Source organism: Chiloscyllium plagiosum, unplaced genomic scaffold, assembly GCF_037043375.1.
Source record: "Chiloscyllium plagiosum isolate Xiang-an unplaced genomic scaffold, Cpla_swu_hap1 HiC_scaffold_13, whole genome shotgun sequence".
NCBI lineage: Eukaryota > Metazoa > Chordata > Chondrichthyes > Orectolobiformes > Hemiscylliidae > Chiloscyllium > Chiloscyllium plagiosum.
The window spans coordinates 20,650,858-20,671,262 of NW_028270151.1; the positions used below are offsets into that span (position 1 = coordinate 20,650,858).

General features: G+C 37.5%; 1 protein-coding gene across 1 annotated transcript in view; it reads right to left on the reverse strand.

The window, feature by feature from the left end:
• Positions 1–2,828: 2,828 nt before the first annotated feature.
• Positions 2,829–20,405, reverse strand: part of LOC122556150 (ski-like protein) — a 76,169-nt gene continuing 58,592 nt past the window's right edge. The window contains exons 5-7 of the mRNA XM_043702654.2: positions 13,872–14,134; positions 10,591–10,818; positions 2,829–8,808 (exon numbers count right to left, since the gene is read on the reverse strand). Coding sequence (XP_043558589.1) covers positions 8,626–8,808; positions 10,591–10,818; positions 13,872–14,134 — 674 coding nt within the window. The 3' untranslated portion in view covers positions 2,829–8,625. The remainder of the gene's footprint in view (positions 8,809–10,590; positions 10,819–13,871; positions 14,135–20,405) is intronic.

Genomic DNA, 20,405 nt, shown 5'->3' on the forward strand with positions numbered 1-20,405 from the left:
TGTAACTACAAGCTGACTGCCTGATCCTATTATTCATTTCCAAGCATTCTGCTATTAAATCCTTGATAATGAGCATCTTCCCTACTACCAACATCAGAAGCACTGGTCTATAATTCCATCTTCTTACTACTGTCTTTTTTCCAATATGGTGTAGTTACAGTAGTTACCTTTTAATCCATAGGACTTGTGCCAGAGTCTATTGAAAGAAGATTGCCAAAGCATCTTCCATGTCTATGGCCACTTCCTTATATACTCTAGGATGCATATTATGAGCTCTGGGGATTGTAGCAGCCTTTAATCTCATCAATTAGCCCAAAAGCATTTCCTTACTCATACAGATTTCGTTCACTTTCTCACTTTCCTTGGACCCGATGTTTCCCAATGTTTTTGGGATGTTGTGTCCTCCTTTGTGAAGGTTGAACCAGAAAGTATGTATTTAATTAGTCTGCCATCTCTTTGCTCCCCATTATAACTTCCCCTCTCACCAAAAGCAGGAATGGACATGGGAAGGACCGTGAGCCAGAAAAGGTGGGTACTTTGAGTAGACGGAAGTTGGGAGGGACAGGTGTTTTGCTAGGTTGCCAAGGAGTGCCCATGATATATTTGCACTGTTTTATTATTTGGTTTATCAGACTGTCTGTGTGAGATTGCATTTACTGTTTCCTCGATCGACATAAGGTGGGATTCGAGGTTCGTCCTCATTTTCCTGTGAACTGATTGTATGATGGGTTTTGGCTTTGCTGCCCCTTTCCCCTATAAACAGCTGGTTCTTGTATATAGCTGTTAACATTAACAGTTTGTTTGTAATTTGTATTGGTTAATAAAATATAACTTCCCCTCTTTCTGACATTTGCCAGAAATAATATTTGCCTTCGTTAATCTGTTCCTCTTCATGTGCCTATAGAAACCTTTAGTTGTGGTCTCTGTAAGCTTGCTCTCATACTTTATTTCCTCCCTCTTAAATAACCCCTTGGATCCCTTCAGCTGATTCTCTGATCAGCTGTTTCCTTTTTAAATATGTCCCTTTCTTGGATTTAAATTTCCTTATTAAGCATGGTCAGGTCATCTTTTTCATTTTATGCCAGAGAGGAATGAATAATTGTTGCAATTCATTGCTCATTCACTATCATCACTTTAAGTAATGACAATGTTCCTCAATTTATCACAGACAGCTTGAGCCTCATACCATTATAGTTTCCTTTTATGGCCAATCTTCCCCAAGGGGATCGCACAGCTAAATTGTAAATTATCTCTTATTTGTCTTTGTCATTTTCCTCTCTCGTGTCTTCCGGTCTTGTACCTTCCAACTCCATACCTTAGTGCCATTTTTCAAGGATCATGGCTACAGCTAAAAAACATTTTTCTTATAAACCGACAGGAATGACCAAATTATTTCCACACATTCAAAATTCCCAAAAGGCATCTCCATCTCAAGGGTGTGGTACTTTCCAGTGCAAGAAGGCCCTTAAACTGACTGTTCAGACTCAGAAATCCACTCATTGTCAGAAATGACCATTTAAATGAGAAATTTCTTCAACCACAGGGTTGAGAATCTTTGAAATTATCCACTCTAGAGGTCTGTAGATGCCTAGACAATGGATATGTTCAAAACATCACACCAAAGAGATTAAGGGATTATAGATATAAAGTGGATAAGTGAAGTTGAGATGGAATTTTAGCCTTTTCTTCCACCAGCTTGAGAACCAAAATTTCTATTCACCTTTAAGTATAGCTTTGTATTTATCCCTAATTTTCAACACTCTCCGCTTAATAGATATGCTATCAACTGTCTTAATCCAAGTATCTGGATTCCATCTCTAACTGTATGTGCCTATACTCCTTTAAGAAATTTCTTAAAACCTTCCTCCTTGCCCAAGCTTTTGGCAATCTATCCTAATATTTTCATATATAACTTGGTATCGTTGGAGCAGCGGTCGTATCCCCACCCATGGCCAAGAGGCCCTGCTCCAACTCCCACCAGCTCCAATAACATCTCTGAACAAGACAAAGGAAAACATTGATGACTTGGTGGAGAAAGTGAGGACTGCAGATGCTGGAGATCAGAGCTGAAAATGTGTTGCTGGAAAAGCGCAACAGGTCAGGCAACATCCAAGGAACAGGAGAATTGACATTTCGGGCATGAGCCCTTCTTCAGGAATGGAAGGGCTCATTCGCCAAAACGTCGATTCTCATGCATTGATGACTTGGTGTCAAGCTTTAACAAGAATCTCCTAGAATATCTTGGGACATATTACATTCAAGCTGCTACATAAACCTAAGTTTAGTCAATAATAGCAAAAGTATCATAAACTGTAACACTTACTCAAATGCCTTTGCTGTTTAGAAAGCAGAAGGGTTATTCACACCAATGTATAGAACTTGGCCTCTTGAGTTATCTGCAGCAAGATTTACAATAACATTGATCCAAAAGTGCTACCCCTTCCGACTCACTAGGAAAAAAACTAAAGATTCAATTGCCCAATAACGCTATCCCAACACTGAGCTGAAGGATGTACCGAACGTGTTAACTGCAATACTCATTTTGAGTGTTAACACTAAATTACTTTTGTTAAAAATAAATTGTAATATCCTGCTGGTAACTATAAGTAGTTGAGATATGCAGAACTCGAAATAATCTAAATAGAAAACAAACTGAATAAATAATTTGAAAGCCAAGATATAAACTCGCTTCTATTGTACATTTCTGCTTTAAAAAATGTGGCTGAAACCCCACTACTCTACGCTGAGTTCATCTTTAAATAAAATGTCATGAATAGTCTTCCCAAATTCCATGAGCTTTAGTACAGACACAGAAATTAACTACTATAGTAATTCAGAAACTTTTAATCATTGTGCTCCAGACCGACTGTTCATGCAGTTTCGTCTGAAATTGTTTTGGTTTCAGATTTTTTTTTTTTTAATCATGGTTTAAATATGGACTCTTACAAAGGTGAACAATGTACAAAAAATGTAAACTATTGGTTACATGCACAGCCTCAATCATCACCATTTTGGTTCAGTGTGCTGCTTATACAAGATTCTGGAAAATAAATACAACAGACATTTTACATTACAATAACCAGGTACTGTACATCTGTAAATATTTTATGTTTACCACCTTGTAATTATGTTGGCAAGACAATAGAAAATCTGCATTGCTTTCATATGAGGTAAATACTGGAAAAATGTCCATGTAATAATGCGTTGCAGGCAATCACAAGATTACTTCTTTGACAGGAAGTCTCTTTGGGTTAAGGTGTTGGTAACACTTTTCATCACTACTTGGTAATAGCAAAGAACGATCAAACATGAATTAACTAAGTTTGTTAGTTTATCTCAACCTTTGAGTACCAATACCTTTTTCTCTGCTTCCCAGGTACATATAATTAAAATCTACTTCTGTACAATCTGATATAAGGAAGTACCTGATAAAAGCAAGGATTTACCCAGTTCATATATGTTCCTGACTTTGCCTGAATTGATATAAGCATTCCCATTATATACAAGTTTAGATATATGCAACATTGTGACATATTGCATTTAACAATTATACTGTACACATCATCTGTTATAGTATTTGTAGAAATTGTGTAAATTTCAAAAGTGGATTATAAAATACAATCACTGGAATCTAAACATAGAATTGCTTTTTATGTCACAGTACTGTATTTTTTTCAAAACTGTTGACTTCTTTTGTTGCAGGAACGTCATTAAGTCTTCAAAAGGTTTAACTGGTGAGTGGAGAGACCTCTGTCAGTTCTGAAATGTGTAAATGGAAGCATTATCACATTGTATTAATACTGTATGATGTGTGGACTCATCTTTGCTCACAACGTGTGAGTCAACTGTTCCTAGCTGTGTGGGTTAAATCCAAAAGTCCTTGGTGATGTACACAATGGCTGGGATGTCACTGGCCAAACACTGCAGATGCCCTACCTGACCCCAGACATCTCTGATATAAACAGGTCCCACCCCACATCCCTCCCCTACTATTCCCCTAAAATTAAAATGCTTCAAGGCAAGAAGCAAACAAAAATCTTCAATGAAAGCTCACTCGTTACTAGATTTCATACAGCACTATCCTTTGTACTTCAAAGTGGAGCTACAGCCAGATAGTTACTGGGATTGTGTCATCAGTCAGGGTTCAGATAAATCCAGACACCACATTTACTCTAACCATTTAAAAGCAAATATAAAATAATTTAAAATTGCATTCAAATTACACACTAATGTTATTGACAAAAATAACATTCATTTTCACGCATTATCATTCTCCTATCTCTCCTATGTGCAAGAGAAAACTCAAGAGTGCCTTGGGTGATGCTGTATTGAGTAATGCACTCTGCGTTACATTCCTTTTTTTGCAATATATCTTTTCTTTTTGCTGTAAAATTCACAGCTTCTGTAACATGGAAAGCTTTCCATTACCACTACCTGCTAATGTCAATTCTGCTTTACATTTACTGGAAAATCTACTAAGCATATACGGATTCAAATTAAGACTTTTTTTCCCAAAGCTGTCATCAAAAATATTTTGATATGACATAGGCCTGCCTACCTATGCATGCTATAATATTTTTCGTCACCTAGCAACATTGAAGTTCAGACTAAATTCAAAAGCCCAATGAAGGTTTGTCTTTCCATTAGATAACATTGACAGAACAAAGCAGAGCCAAATTCAATACAAAAAGAGGGCAACTACCACAAAATGCCAACAATCCTCAAATATATATTTCTGAAGAATTTTAATCACAGCTGGAGAGAAAAATATAATGGAATAATCAATGTGATTCCTCCAACATCGAGACCTGAAAATAAGCAAAGAAATTATTTCCTAATTTCAACGTCCTACATCTAATTTAATGCTTGGTCACAAGTGTATCTTTTCATAGTACTTCTGAAATTATAGGCCACCTATAGGTCATTAAAAATTAAAACCAGTCAGAACCTTTGTGAGAATGCAAGCTGAAAGGAGAAATAATTCACTTTGCATTAACCTGTCAGCAGTAACTTTTATGATATATTCCCTTTAATTATTTTGAGAAGATTTATTCCCTCTTGCATTGAGGGGAAAGTTAAATAATAGGAAGGAATGATAGTAGTATGTCTTTCTTGTCTTATCAAATGGTTTGATTTGTCCTGGATTTGAGGAACAGTGAAAATATTTTTCCACACCAAAAGTAAAAATATACATATTTAGGGTGTGCTTAACCAAATATCAAGCTCTACATTTGCAAACTAAATGGATAGGAAAACTTAATTTTTCTTTAAACAAGTCCATTTACCTGAAATTTAGTTATGTACAGGCAAGCAATTTTCAGCAGAACTAATTTTCTAATGGACCACATTTTCACTGTATTTTATGTACAGCCAAGTATTAAATTCATTCTTTATAAATATGTTTACAATTTTATTACATCTGACATGAGTCTCCTATCAATCTGCTAGCAAATGATAAAACTGAGTTACTGAGTAGCCAATTAGTGTTCAATTACTACATACATTCATATCAAGAACAGAACTTTTCTAGTGTGATTATTTTGAAACAGGAATCCAGAAATGATTGAGAGGAAATTATTATACCACACTAACTAAAAACCTGTTGACGCAAAACCTTATTATTTATGGAGAAAGTTTAAATTCCATGGAGATTCCCAACTTCCCAAAAGGAAAGCTGTTCTTGATCTAGCTCAAGATGCAGGAGGTTCCACAAATGGCCCAGCTTTCTGAGTTTGCAGTGAATTGACTTAACAATGACAAATGGCTGAAACTAAAACTGTTTATATAAGAAAACACTATAGAGGTAGAAAATTGTACTTCTAGGCAAGTTCAATTTCTCGGGTTTCATGAACTTATTGACTGTTCTACAGACTATCAATACTCTACTGAACTCCTGACTCTTGTGTAATTAATCTCAGTATGTTATTCAATCATGAAGATATTAAAGTTTAATCCTGTCCTTTTTCACTCAGCATGACCCAACTTTCCAATTCACAGCAATTAGGAGTCAGAATCATGACTGCTTTAATCTGACCCTAACCCAAAATGGACTAATGCCAATTATAACACCCCTACATTGTGCCAAAATGGCCAATTATAGCACTCCTGCATTGTGCAAGTTGCATTTCTTCATCCAGTAGAGCCCAAAAAACAAATTATACATGCATGGTCTACAGTTACTCCCTTTTTTAAAAATTTCAAATGCTGTCAACTTGCACTGTAACATAAGTCATTGTTTCACCAAGCCAATGAAATTAGATTACATAAATCAAAATCACATCATCCATCATTCAATAGATATGATTCTTTTTGAACACTTCCCTGACATAAATCATGTAAAGTGGACCTCTTTTGGTAATTAGAATGGGCAAAATTATAGCCCCATCAACTTTTTGTCTATGTAACTGCATAACAGAGAATCTTGAAGTTGTGGCATGCAATTTAACTTCAAGATTATTCTTTAAGACTACTAGCTAAGTTGATTTATAAATTCAATCAAATTTGCTCAAGTCTAACATTTGACACTTATTGTACTATTTTATTAATCTCACCATCTTCATCTGTTTTCAAAGTCCAGATCACTTTCCAGATTTGACTATGTCTTTAATCCATAAGTAATTTATTAAAAAAACTATAATTGCAAATTCAATAGCTACTAGTACCTTTACTAATAATGTTAACTTTAAATGCCACTGTTAGGTCAACTTGTGCAAAAAGGGATCTCAATACATAAAAGGCCAGGTTTGCAATGGTGAGGTACAGTTATGTAAACATCTGGGAGGAAATATGCATTTTAAGTTTTGCATCATATATTTCTGCACAACAAAATTAAGTAGAAAAACTTGGAATAAACAAAATATGAAACACTGAAACAAAGAATCAGATCAACTGGTACAAATACCAGCCCTTTGGCAGACCAGTGTGAAAGTTAACTACCAAACTGGTGGACATCCTATTTGGTGTGGAAGACCAGATAGATGTTGTTGATTAAATTGTCAACGTAAAACTTTAACAAAATTATAAATTCCGAACAGAAACTGAAATAATAATCTAGTTTCTTATCTTGCCAATAGGATTGGTATTGCATGATGCAATACACCTATTGCAATGTCACTGGACCTGAATAGTGCCATATTTATGTTACCATAGCAGCTAAAAGGTCAGTAAAAGAGGTAGATGTGTAACCTCACACATGGAAACTAAAAGGTCTCCTTACATAAGTTCAGAATAAAATACTCTTTTTTTTCTATGAGTGTTAAATATATACAAGAATGCAAGTTGCATCTGCAATGAAAAGCCAGTGAGCTCTTAGATTCTCCATCCATATTTAAAACCATATAGTTGAGTATTTTAGTTCCCATTAATATACATAGTTCTCATTTATTCTGCATGTTTGCTTCAGAACCATCTTACATTTTGTCATAGAACTATATAAAACCAATTAAAATGGTTTTTAACAGACAACACATTCCCATGCACAGACCAGGGATGTCCCAGATTCAATGCCAAGTCAATTTTGCATTGGTTAATCTTAACTGAGATGGCAACAGTGGGTTCTAAAAAATAGCTCTAGCTTCCCAAAATTTGGAGGGAAACAAACTGGAAGCCATTCCTAATTCCATGATTACTGCCAAGTGGCTCCAATTGGACAAGCAGGTGTGTGAACATTATGTGATGGTACAAATCAGGTTATAGAAGCCTGGCTGCAACTCATTAACAATGGTCACAACTTTCAGCAGGCAAAATCCCAAAAGGAGTCATATCAGCTGAGTGAGTGTCTTAAAGATAGGGAAGTAGCAAAAAAATAAATTTGGACAGTTTAGTAAAAGCTATTATACACTTAGTCAACACTTTGAGAAAATTACATGAAACTGTGACCGTGCCCTGTTAAAACTGCATGTTTACAGGACTTGATATGAGGTGGCAATTTAGTTACCACCTAGTTCGTTCTTTGAAACAAAAAAAGTGAAAAATATCTGCCGAGGTCTTTTTGAGCTGTGACATTAATAAATCACACCCTTCTGGATTTTTCAAAATCCCAAGCTATGGTTTATCCTACATATTAGGACAAGTAGCTCAGAGGAGATAAGGAGTACGAGCACCAATAAGAACACATGCAAATCCAGACCATACATTTGAGGTGTTTTTTTGAATCTTCAAATAGTAACAAATTACAAAACAAGCTGCCAGCATATCTATGCAATTTATAAAGTAAACAGGATTCTGCAATAAACAAAAGGACTGGTACTGATGCTGCTGATGCTTTTAACAAAAGCCATTTACAAAGGCATTGAGAAAGAGGACTATTATGACGTTTGACTGGCTCTCCATGCATATAAATTTTTCGAAGTTAACAAAACAACATTTTTCCCATGCTATGGCATTTCACTTTGTATTGAGTGTGTGCACGCATTATATACACAAAACTGAATGAGTTTCAACCAAGGTTTCTACTTTTTGCTCTAAACTGAATCAGTTAAAATAAACTCCAGTATCCCAATGCAGCTGCTACTCAGTTGAAAAGATTTCTTGCAGCTGTAGGTTCAAGGACTGAACTTAACAGTCTTTCCTTTTTTTGAGCAATTGCTCACTTCAAGTAGCTGGTCATCAGTCAAGCTTCTATTATCAATCTGCCACAGAGTTCACCTCAGTGCCAGCTTTATTTCCAGAGCTTTCTAAGATCTGAAGCTTCAGTTCTTTAACCATGGCTTCCAGTTTTTCTCGAGCTTCACGCTCACATCTCAGTTCTTCTTGAAGTTCTCGGCGATCTGCTTCTGCTCGGTCCAGTCTCTGCCTCAACTCTGATAACTGTACAATATAGTGGAAACGAGGGGATAAGAACAGACCGAAGTTAAAGCTGGACTCAGAGCTACTTCAGCAGCAAGTTTATTTGACTAATATTTAAATAATATTTCAGTAACAACTTAGAAAAAGAAAACAGAAACTTCTGTCAGACTGCGTGAACTTCATGTCTGGAACATGCACAGTTCGGAATGGGCAACCCTACCAAAAACTGTAATTTTCTGCCATTGCTACTATCCCATTGGAGGCCAATAACTTTTAATAATAAATTCAAACTATCACTCATTAACAGAATTGCTACTCAAGGTTTCACATCTTAAAGAAAAATAATTACTGTACAGGTTTGAAACAAGGCAAGTATTACTAACAATGTTATTTCATAAATGCTTATTTATGTCAAAAAAATATCAACAGACACTGCCACTCTACTTCAAAAGATCTTCTGAACAACTAAACCACTCTATACAATTCCTGGGATGATATCCAAATGTGCCACATTTCTGAAGGATTCATTCTGATTCTCCTCAGTACTCCCGCAGCTGGGATATGAGATTTCCTGGGGCCTTTACATTAAGATCTGACTAGACAAACCCAAACACTTAACTATGTATTCCACGGTTCAAGCATATGCTTCACGTCCTTTTTGCTTAGTGATTCCAAATCTGATAATACCTTTGCTTTCTGATAACCTTCTGTTATGGGTCTACAGCTTTTGCTTTAACAAACAGCTCCTGACACACTAACTCTTATCTCAAGCTGCTCCTAAGCTGACTACCAGCTTCTGCCCAAAATCTCACTAATAAACCCAAAACAAGAAAACTGCTTCCAGTCTATCTCTCATGGCAACTTGGCATATCTGGGATGTCAGATACAGAGATGTGACAAAAGTAACTTAGCCTTCAAATCATCCCTTCAATTCTGGGACCCAATTTGTAACTTTAACGGGAGTAACTGCAATCTCACCAGGTTCACTCATACCCTTATAAACTAAGAGAGGACCACCTGCTGTTGAAGGTTTTTACACCTCTAATTCTAATCCCTTTAAATAAACATGCATTTTATCTTTAAAAGTGGAAATCTTGGGCGTGTTCACCTGTTTATCAAACACAGGTTGTCTCATCGTTTATTCACAAACATTCAATCCTCAAAATATTGTTCAAAAAGCCCTTCATTAATGAGATAATGACTTCGCTGGCTAGGCCAGCATTTATTGCCTATTCATAGAGGCCCAGAGGGCAGTGAAGAGTCTACCTTGTCACTCTGGATCTAAAGTCACAAGTAGACCAGACCACGTAAGGATGGCAATTTCTTGCCCTGAAGGACATTTGTGAATCAAATGAGTTTTTCTGACAAACAACAATAGATTCATGGTCATAATTAGATTCTTAATTCCATGCTGTTTTTATTTAATTCAAATTCCACCATCTGCCGCTACTGTTTTGCTTTAAATAGAAATTCAGATACACACCAGTCATGATTTCCATCCATTAAAAAGAGTGGTTATAAATCAAATCTCTACTTGACAAATTACTATTTTGCAATGAGAAGCATTATTCTAACACACAATGTCATGCAGATCCAAAATAGATCTCAATCAAAAAATTCACGGGTATCTTCCAAATATAGTTGAGTCTGCATTACTGATTCAAACTTAGAAATGTTCTCTATAAAGATATGTGTTGCAAATATAGCATTTTATTTTTCATTTCTTTTAAGCTTAGCCATGAATTTATAAGTCTTGTTTTCTTTTTATTTCTATTGTAAATAACACTTTCAGTAAGCCTATACCTGTGCTGTGTACTCAGCCTCTTGGCTCCTTTCTGTTGTATGGTCACACAAACAACCCTGCTTCAGCTGATCCAGTCGCCACTCCAACTCTGCCTGTTCATCGCAGACTGCATTCATTCTCTGAGCATGCTCAGACTGCAGAGAATCCAGCTCTTGCTGCAGCCCAAGCTTCTCTTCAGTCAATTCTTTGAGTTTCATTCGCTTTGTAACTTGCAATAATTCCACTTCCTGAACAGAAAATAAGCAGAGATTTAAATTATATGTCTAATAGATTGGTCACTTGATCCAGGTTTTCTACACTCCCACTCTTTGTAACTGTGCAAAGCAATAGATAATCCTGACCACAAATTCTAGCCAGTAAACCCAAAAATATTATTGCACCTGTGATTAAATACATAAATTTTATAAAGTAGGTTAAAAGTTACTTTTGTTACTTATAAGAAAATGGTATTTGTTATGTTAGAAAAGCAGCTTTAGATTCTTCAGTAGTTGTCATTCATTTATGCAGGTCAATGTCACAACAAATGTGAAATTATCAATATTCAAATACTCAGTAACAAGCATAGATCTTGGAATCAATCTTAAAACATTAGTTTTAATACACGAGAGCAAATATGCTCATATGCATGGTCATCTTAATAAGCAAATGCTTATTATAAATTAACACACTGAAATTTTACGCTATTTATGATCATCTTCCATTGTGATACAAGTAGTCATGATTCAAAATAACAAGACTTCCAGTTCAACTTCTACTTCTGGTTCAACATGTAGTTCAGTTCTGAAAGGTCACTCAACCAAGAAACACTCTGATCTGACTCCACAGACGCTGCCAGACTTGCTGAGATTTTCCAGCAATTTCTGTTTTTATTAAACTTGGTGGTTAGTTTTTACTCTGCAAAATTGTGCTGTCTAACCAATGTAATATTTTATGACAAATCTATGCCAACCTGTTTAAAATAGAAAAGGCTAGCAAGTAATGACAGTGTAAAGAAGGTTCGTGACATACTAGTTTTGTTTGGAATTTCGACTTCAAAACTGGACAGAACAGTGTGTAGCTTCAAGTTTGATTTCTGTTGTTTCATTAAGGAGGACAGCATTAGGAAACCTCCTACTGATTACACTTCTTCAGCTGTTCAGTCAGTTCCTCTCCATGTTGAACACTATTTGGAGGAAGCACTGAGGGAGAAAAGGGCACAGCATGTACTCTGAATGGAGGACTTTGATATCCATCACTCAGAATGGCTTGATAGCAACATAACGGACTGCGCTAGTTACACCCTAAAATTTAAGGCCACTAATCTGGCCCAGCAGTCAGTGGTGAGGAATCCAACAAGAAGCCATCATGTATTTGACCTCATACACCCAAATATATGTGTCACAGATGCAGTTACCCAGGTCAGTATTGGAAGGAGGGACAACCACATGGTCCTTGTGGAGAGAAAGGACATTGAGGATACTATCCATCGTCTGTGGTGCTACCAACATTTTGAATGGGATAAACTTCTAACTGAAACTAGGCATCCAGGAGGTATTAAAAAGCCCAACAGCAAAATTCCAATACTTACTCTTCAATTAATATCACTTCTTTAAAAAAAGCGTTTGGATGTTATTAAACTGCTGGGTTGTATTTCTTAATAAAATTGTGGTCGCTCTGAGCATTTTGCTGCATTTCGTACAACAGTAACTATACCTCTAAGGCACTTTGTTGAATGGAAATGACTTTGGAATGAGCCATATTATGAAATGTGCTACATAAATGCATTCCTTTCTTTCTATTGGCAAAAGAACACCATACAGCCCTATGGCAGATGCAGATTTTAGGTCAATTCCATTATAACTCAAAATTCATTTTTTTAAAAATATATTGCTTATGAAAGCTAGTATACATGCTTCCTCATGTACAAAACTTTTTTAAGTAAACTGTTGTTAATATCTAGTTTATGGTTCATATTAACATTTTTGACGTAATGCTTAGTTCTAGCAAGATTATTGTTGTAAAGATAAGGTAATTAACATGTAGAATCTAGTTTTAGCCAGAAACAAAACATGGCATTCTGTGGGATATGCATTTTTGTCTCCATCCTGGCTCTACTTAAGAGTTATAAAACAGCTGATGGAGTACTCAGTTGAAGACATGATGTCTATAATGCTTGCAAATAAAGTAAGTTCCTAAAGAAGTTTTTGTTTTGGGAATTAGATCTAAATTAATTTAAGAGCCTTCAGAAAGCCTTGAAAGGCTGCAAAACCCTTTTACTTCATCAGATTTTTAAAAATCATAAATGTGGGATAATTATTTTAGAAGTTAGTTTAAGATAGTCTAAAGCAGGTACATTGTCATGAAGAAAGGTAGAACTTAGGAAGTCTCTCTGGTTTCAATTTATCTGAATTTATCAGTGGCTGCCAAATGTTAGTTACATTGTTGACCTGGTGCAGTTTTCAGCTCAATGACAAAAGTTAGCCACAATAAGTGACAGCTAGACAGACCTGCGCCGTAAGCCGAGAAAGACCCAAATTCATTATCAACTGTGTAAAAGGAAAGTGAGACTTATTCTTTGAATCTTGCGAATAACACAAGCTGGAAAATTACCTAATTTGAAGCTAGTAGGAGAATATACAATAGTCTTCATAGTGTTTTATCAGAAAAGGAATCAGCAGTTTAGCTTGGACATTTTGAAAAGTTATCAGAGTAAGGTGCCGTCAAGACAAGGCAAATGAAAGTTTAACGTCTGAGAACAGATGAAGCGGAGGAAAATTCTTCAGCCGATTGTCAGTATATAGTGTTACCTACAAAAGTAAATAAAATTAAGATTCATGGGTCTGATAAAAGGAGAATTATTGGAAGCAAAACTAAATAAACCTATGACTTACATATTTATAAACCTTATCAATAGTGCTTTTGTTTAATTTTTTGTACACATTACCTTTTGTTTGTTTTTTGAAAAAAAAATATTAAATCTCGTGGTGTAGTTCTATTGGTTAAAATAAGATATTTGGGTTTCTTTTTGAAATGTTAATGATCCTGAACCAGTTGGTAATAAGTTGAGTGTGTGGTGCTGGAAAAGCAAAGCAGGTCAGCCAGCATCCGAGGAGCAGGAGAATCCATGTTTTGGGCAAAAGCCCTACATCAGGAATTCCTGATAAAAGGCTTTTGCCTGAAACATCAATTCTCCTGTTTCTCGGATGCTGTCTGACCTGCTGTGCTTTCCCAGCACCACACTCTTGACTTTAATCTCCAGCATTTTTTCCAGTTGGTCATAATAGCCAGTATTGCTCTTTACCATTTGTAAATGTTTCTTCTGTTGAATAGTTGTGTTTAGCTTCTCTTGCTGTTTACAGTAAGTTTTCATAATTTGTTCCACTATTTTTTCATTCTCCTCTTCCACATTCATTCCAATGCGTTGAGGTGAATTCCCAGTCTCTCTGTTAGCATTTGTATTTTCATTCGGTTCCACAGCAATCCCGTGTTTATTTTTGTGGTTGGAATGTTTAGATTTTATGTATTCTTCTGCATGTTCAGTAGAGGGCTCTGAGGCTCGATAACCTATGAATGAGATAAATAAACCAAAATTTCAAACACCACCTAGATGGTCCTAAGCGCATATAAATCACCACATTTAAAGGTCAATATAACAGGACCAGTGAACTCATTATTGCCACACAGACTAAAACAGAAAATAAAGTTCCAAATTGTATAACCAAGATCTCAAGAAAATACTTTTCAAGGATCACAAATTAAGTCACCATTAAAATAAACTGGAAGTTAGGTAAGGATCTAATCCAATAATAAAAATGAAATTTTGTCATTTATATAAACGATTTGGGTGTGAGCATAAGAGGTACAGTTAGTAAGTTTGCAGATGACACCAAAATTGGAGGTGTAGTGGACAGTGAAGATGGTTACCTCAGATTACAACAGGATCTTGATCAGATGGGCCAATGGGCTGAGAAGCGGCAGACGGAGTTTAATTCAAATAAATGCAAGGTGCTGCATTTTGGGAAAGCAAATCTTAGCAGGACTTATACACTTAATGGTAAGGTCCTAGAGAGTGTTGCTGAAAAAAAGAGACCTTGGAGTGCAGGTTCATAACTCCTTGAAAGTGGAGTCGCAGGTAGATAGGATAGTGAAGGTGGCGTTTGGTATGCTTTCCTTTATTGGTCAGAGTATTGAGTACAGCAGTTGGGAAGTCATGTTGCGGCTGTACAGGACATTGGTTAGGCCACTGTTGGAATATTGCGTGCAATTCTAGTCTCCTTCCTAGCGGAAAGATGTTGTGAAACTTGAAAGGGTTCAAAAAAGATTTATAAGGATGTTGCCAGGGTTGGAGGATTTGAGCTACGGCAGAGGCTGAACAGGCTGGAATTGTTTTCCCTGGAGCATCGGAGGGGAAGGGGTGACCTTATAGAGATTTATAAAATCACAAGGGGCATGGATAGGATAAATAGACAAAGTCTTTTTCCTGTAGTGGGGGAGTCCAGAACTAGACGGCATAGGTTTAGGGTGAGAGGGGAAAGATATAAAAGGGACCTATGGGGCAACGTTTTCATGCAGAGGTTGGTGCATGTATGGAATGAGCTGCTAGAGGAAGTGGTGGAGGCTGGTACAATTGCAACATTTAAAAGACATTTGGATGGGTATATGAATAGGAAGGGTTTGGAGGGATATGGGCCAGGTGTTGGCAGGTGGGACTAGATTGTGTTGGGATATTTGGCTAGCATGGACGAGTTGAACCAAAGGGTCTGTTTCCATGCTGACTCTATGACTCTAAATGATAATTCATGCTTCACTATCAAAACTGATTATATAGGTCATTCAGCCTCTTCACCCCATTCCATGATTCAACTAGATCACGGTCTAATCCTATCCCTAACCTAACCTGGGGAGTAAGTTTCAAAGTACACCCTCTATGTCACTTTTTGTGAAATATAAGATTATGAAAGGATTGGACACTCTGGAGGCAGGAAACATGTTTCCGCTGATGGGTGAGTGCCGAACCAGAGGACACAGCTTAAAAATACGGGGTAGACCATTTAGGACAGAGATGAGGAGAAACTTCTTCACCCAGAGAGTGGTGGCTGTGTGGAATGCTCTGCCCCAGAGGGCAGTGGAGGCCCAGTCTCTGGATTCATTTAAGAAAGAGTTGGATAGAGCTCTCAAAGATAGTGGAATCAAGGGTTATGGAGATAAGGCAGGAAGAGGATACTGATTAGGAATGATCAGCCATGATCATATTGAATGGCAGTGCAGGCTCGAAGGGCTGAATGGCCTACTCCTGCACCTATTGTCTATTGTCTATAAGTATTTCCTGATTTCACTCCTAAATGGATTAGCTCTAATTTTCAGATAGCATCTCCTTCAAGACCATTCAACTACTAGAATCAACATTTCCACTTGATCTACCCTATTGAATCTAACACTCAAGTTAAATCATCAGTCACTTCTCAACCGTATAAAGTCAAGGGAACACAAATCAAGGTCATGCAGCCTGTGCTCAATTTGAATCTTTCAGCTTTAGCATCATTCTGGCGATTTTTCAGGGTCAAAACTGCCGAAGGATTTTGCTGCAGGATTTCTTCGGGACAGTGTTGCTCTGAGGCCCAACAATTTTCAGCTGCTTCACCAATGACCTCTCCAGCATATAACCAACACTCAGAATATTCACTGACAGTCTTGCAATCCAATTTGCACCTACTCAGATAAAACCTAGCAGTTTGTGCCTGCATGTAGAAATAACAGGGCATCTTTTGGGTTGGAGCTGATGTGATGCAAACATAATTTACAACTTAAATAGCAGCCGGTGAAAATCTCCAAGACAGAATAAAACTTACAACCTTCATGTTCAAGGGTATCAATTTTGTTGAATCCCAACTATCAACATTCGGGGTTACGACTGACCAGAAACATAACATATAATCAAACAAATATTGACCAGAATGGTTATGTAAGAACTGTGGCTATGGGATCAGGTTAGAGACCAGGAATATTGTGAATAACTCACTTTTTGACTCCCCAAAGCCTGTCCAACATCTCTAAGGCACAGGTCAGGAGTGTGATGGAATACTCCCCACCTGTCTGGATGAGTGCAGCTCCAACAACACTCAAGAAGCTTTACATCATTCAGGACAAAACAGGCCAATTGATTGGCACGACATCCACAAAGATTCAGTCCCCCACCACCTATATTCAGTAGCAGAAGTGTGCATTTCAGAAATTCCACCAAAGATCCTCAGAAAGCATTTTCCAAACCCACAACCACTACCACCTAGAAGGACAAGGGCAACTGATGTATGAGAACAGCACTACCTGCAAGGTCCCTCCAAGCCATATCACTGTTCCTTCGGGGTTGCTGGGTCAAAGTCCTGGAATTCCCTGTCAAGTGGCATTGAGTGTACCTCTTCTGGGCAGCACGGTGGCACAGTGGTTAGCACTGCTGCCTCACAGCTCCAGAGACCCGGGTTCAATTCCCGCCTCAGGCGATTGACTGTGTGGAGTTTGCACATTCTCCCCTTGTCTGTGTGGGTTTCCTCCTGGTGCTCCGGTTTCCTCCCACAGTCCAAAGATGTGCAGGTCAGGTGAATTGGCCATGCTAAATTGCCCGTAGTGTTAGGTAAGGGGTAAATGTAGGGGTGAGTTGCGCTTCGGCGGGGCGGTGTGGACTTGTTGGGCCGAAGGGCCTGTTTACACACTAAGTAATCTAATCTAATCTAATCTACACCAGACAGACTGCAACAGTTCGAGGTAGCAGCTTCTCAAGGACACAAAACCAGCAATAAAGAAAGCAAATGAAATGTTGGCTTTTGTAGCTAAAGCAATAGAATATAAAGATAAGAAGTACTGTTGAAACTATACAAGGTATGGGTGAGACCACAACTGGAGTATTCTACACAGGTTTGGTCCCCTTATTTGAGGAAAGATGTAGTGGTATTGGAGGCAGTTCAGAGGAGGTTCACTACATTGACCCCAGAGATAAGGGGCTTGTCATATGAAGAGAGATTGAACAGTTTATGCCTACAGTCTTTGGAATTTAGAAGAAAAAGGGGAGATAAAATTGAGGTATTCAAGATGATGAAAGGTATGGATAAAATAGACATGGAGTGATGCTTCCTCTTGTGTGGCATTCAAGGACAAGAGTTCATTGCGTTATGAAGATGTGGATGTACTGTACCTATAAAAAGAGTTAAAAGCTAGCAAAACCTACCCAACAGAACCAAGTGTTCTGAAAAAAAAATGTAACATTTGGTTGAACAACTCGATTAGCTGGTTGCCTGGAAATGTCAAAACAGATTTGAATTAGGCCAATCAGTTTAAATTATACCCCTAAAAAAAAAACAAACTCCATTCCAGTTTGAATTTAATATATTGACAATCTTAAAAGCCAATGACAATTCGATGCTTTGGGGGTATAAGACTGTGGAAAATTGGACAATTGAGAAGAGAACTGCCAAGCCAATGACATGTGCACACTGCCCAGAGAATAGTTCTCTTAAAAAGGTACCTTAAATCGATCAGTAACCTGTGAAGCAGACTCCCAAGAAGAAAAGAAGACAGGAATTCAAAGAAAAATGAAAGCTGCCTGATTTGGAGATAAAAAATGTTGTTTTGTAAATCTTAATTGGGAGTTTTATCAGACTGGTATTATAGATTGGAAGGTAAAATATAGGTTAGAGGAAGTAAATGTAAATAGTGGTTAGTAAATAATTCTCTGTTATACTTTAAGAAATAAACTTGTTAGTTTTCACTTTAAATACTTCTTGGCCTATCAAATTTTCACAGATTACTGCACGGGATAAACCTTCTGTGTTGTTGGTTTTTAAATTAACTAGGAGAGTTTACCCAGTGTCGTAGTAATAGTCTTAGGATAAAGGGGTAGCAAATTTAAAACAGAGTTGCAGAGAAACTAGTTCTCCCAAAGGGTTGTAAATCTGTGGAATTCACTACCCCAAAGTGCGGTGGATGCTGGGACAGAGAGTAAATTTAAGGAGGAGTTAGACTGATTTTTAATTTGTAATAGGTTGAAGGGATATGGAGAGAAGGCAGGAAAATAGGGGTGAGGAGCATATCAGCCATATGGCAGAGCAGATCTGATGGGCTGAATGATCTAATTCTGATCCTATATCTTATGAACTAAAGATGGACAATAAATACAGGCCTAGCCAGCCACAGCCACATGCCATGAATGAATTTTTCAAAAAAGATTAATGCTACAGCAGCAGGTTATATTCTGGAAATACAATGTCCCTCCACCATCTGCAGGGCACAGGTCAGGAATGTGATGCAAACTCTTCATTTGCCTGTATGTGATCAGTTTCAATTACACTCAAGAAGCTCAACATCATTTGGAATAAAGCAGAGCTCTTGATCAGCACTTCAGCTAACACTTTCAACACAACCAATGCAGTAAATAATGCTCTGCTGCATAATTTATAAGGTGTACTGCAACAACTTGTCAAGACTCCTTTGGCAGCACCTTCTCCTGTGATCGCCAACGGTAACGGATGCGAGGGAACACCATGATCTTCAAGTCCCTCTCCCAGTTGGACACCATCTGCCTTGGAATTATATTGCTGTCCCAGACTGCCACTAAATCAAAATCTAGGAACACCCTGTCTGAGAGCATTGTGGGTGCAGCTACACCATATGACCTTGCCAGCCTTTCTCCCATGAATTTAAAAAAACATGTTCCCCAAGGTTCAGAGTCCAATATTTAATATGTACCACAGTTGGGGTTACGTTTTCACATTTGATTTCCAAACTTCGAGTTAAAGTTGACATCCCATTAACCTTATATTTACTTTCAAACTGTATCAAATTTTCGTGACTTAAGTGTATGTACACTATAGATCCTTTGCTTCTCCACAAAAGCCTAGCCTCTCAAGTAAGATCTAACCCGATTTGACTTTCCAAGATCAGATTGAATTATGTCTTTTTTACAGTTATACAGTGTTAGAGATGTACAGCACAGAAACAGACCCTTTGATCTAACTCGGCCATGCTGACCAGATATGGCTCCAAACCACCCCTATTCATATACCCACCCAGATGTCTTTTAAATGTTGTAATTGTACCAGCCTCCACCACTTCCTCTGGCAGATCATTCCATACACACACCACCCTCTGCATGAAAAAGGTTGCTACTCCGATCCCTTTTAAATTTTTCCCCTGCACCCTAAACTTTTGAACTCTAGTTTTGGACTCAACCACCCTGGGGAAAAGACCTTGGCTATTTACCCAATCCATGCCCCTCAATTTTATTAACCTCTAAAAGGTCATCCTTCAGCCTCCAATGCTCCAGGGAAAACAGCCCCGGCCTATTCAGCCTCTTCCTATAGCTCAAACCCTCTAACCCTAACAACATCCTTGTAAATCTTTTCTGAACCCTTTCAGATTTCACAACATTCTTCCTGTAGCAAGGACACCAAAATTTTATTTCCTTAAGTGTATGAGTCCTGCCCTGACTTGACTTTCCAAAATGCTGCACCTCACATTTATCTAAATTAAACTCCATCTGCCCTCCTCTGCACATTGATCAATCTGATCAGGATCCCGCTGTATTCTGAGATAATCTTCTTTGCTATCCACTACACCTCCAATTTTGGTGTTTCCTTATGTTGAAATCCAGTTTCCACAGTTTTCTGCAATAACTTTATGACTTTACTCTCTTCTTTAAGAACTTTTATGCTATTAACATTGTCTCTTCAAACTTGCATATGCAGTTATCTATTATCTTATTCAAGTTAATATGCACAACATAAAGCTGAAGTCACAGACATATTTCTAGGTTTCACACTTTTAATATCTTGGAAACTTGAGAATA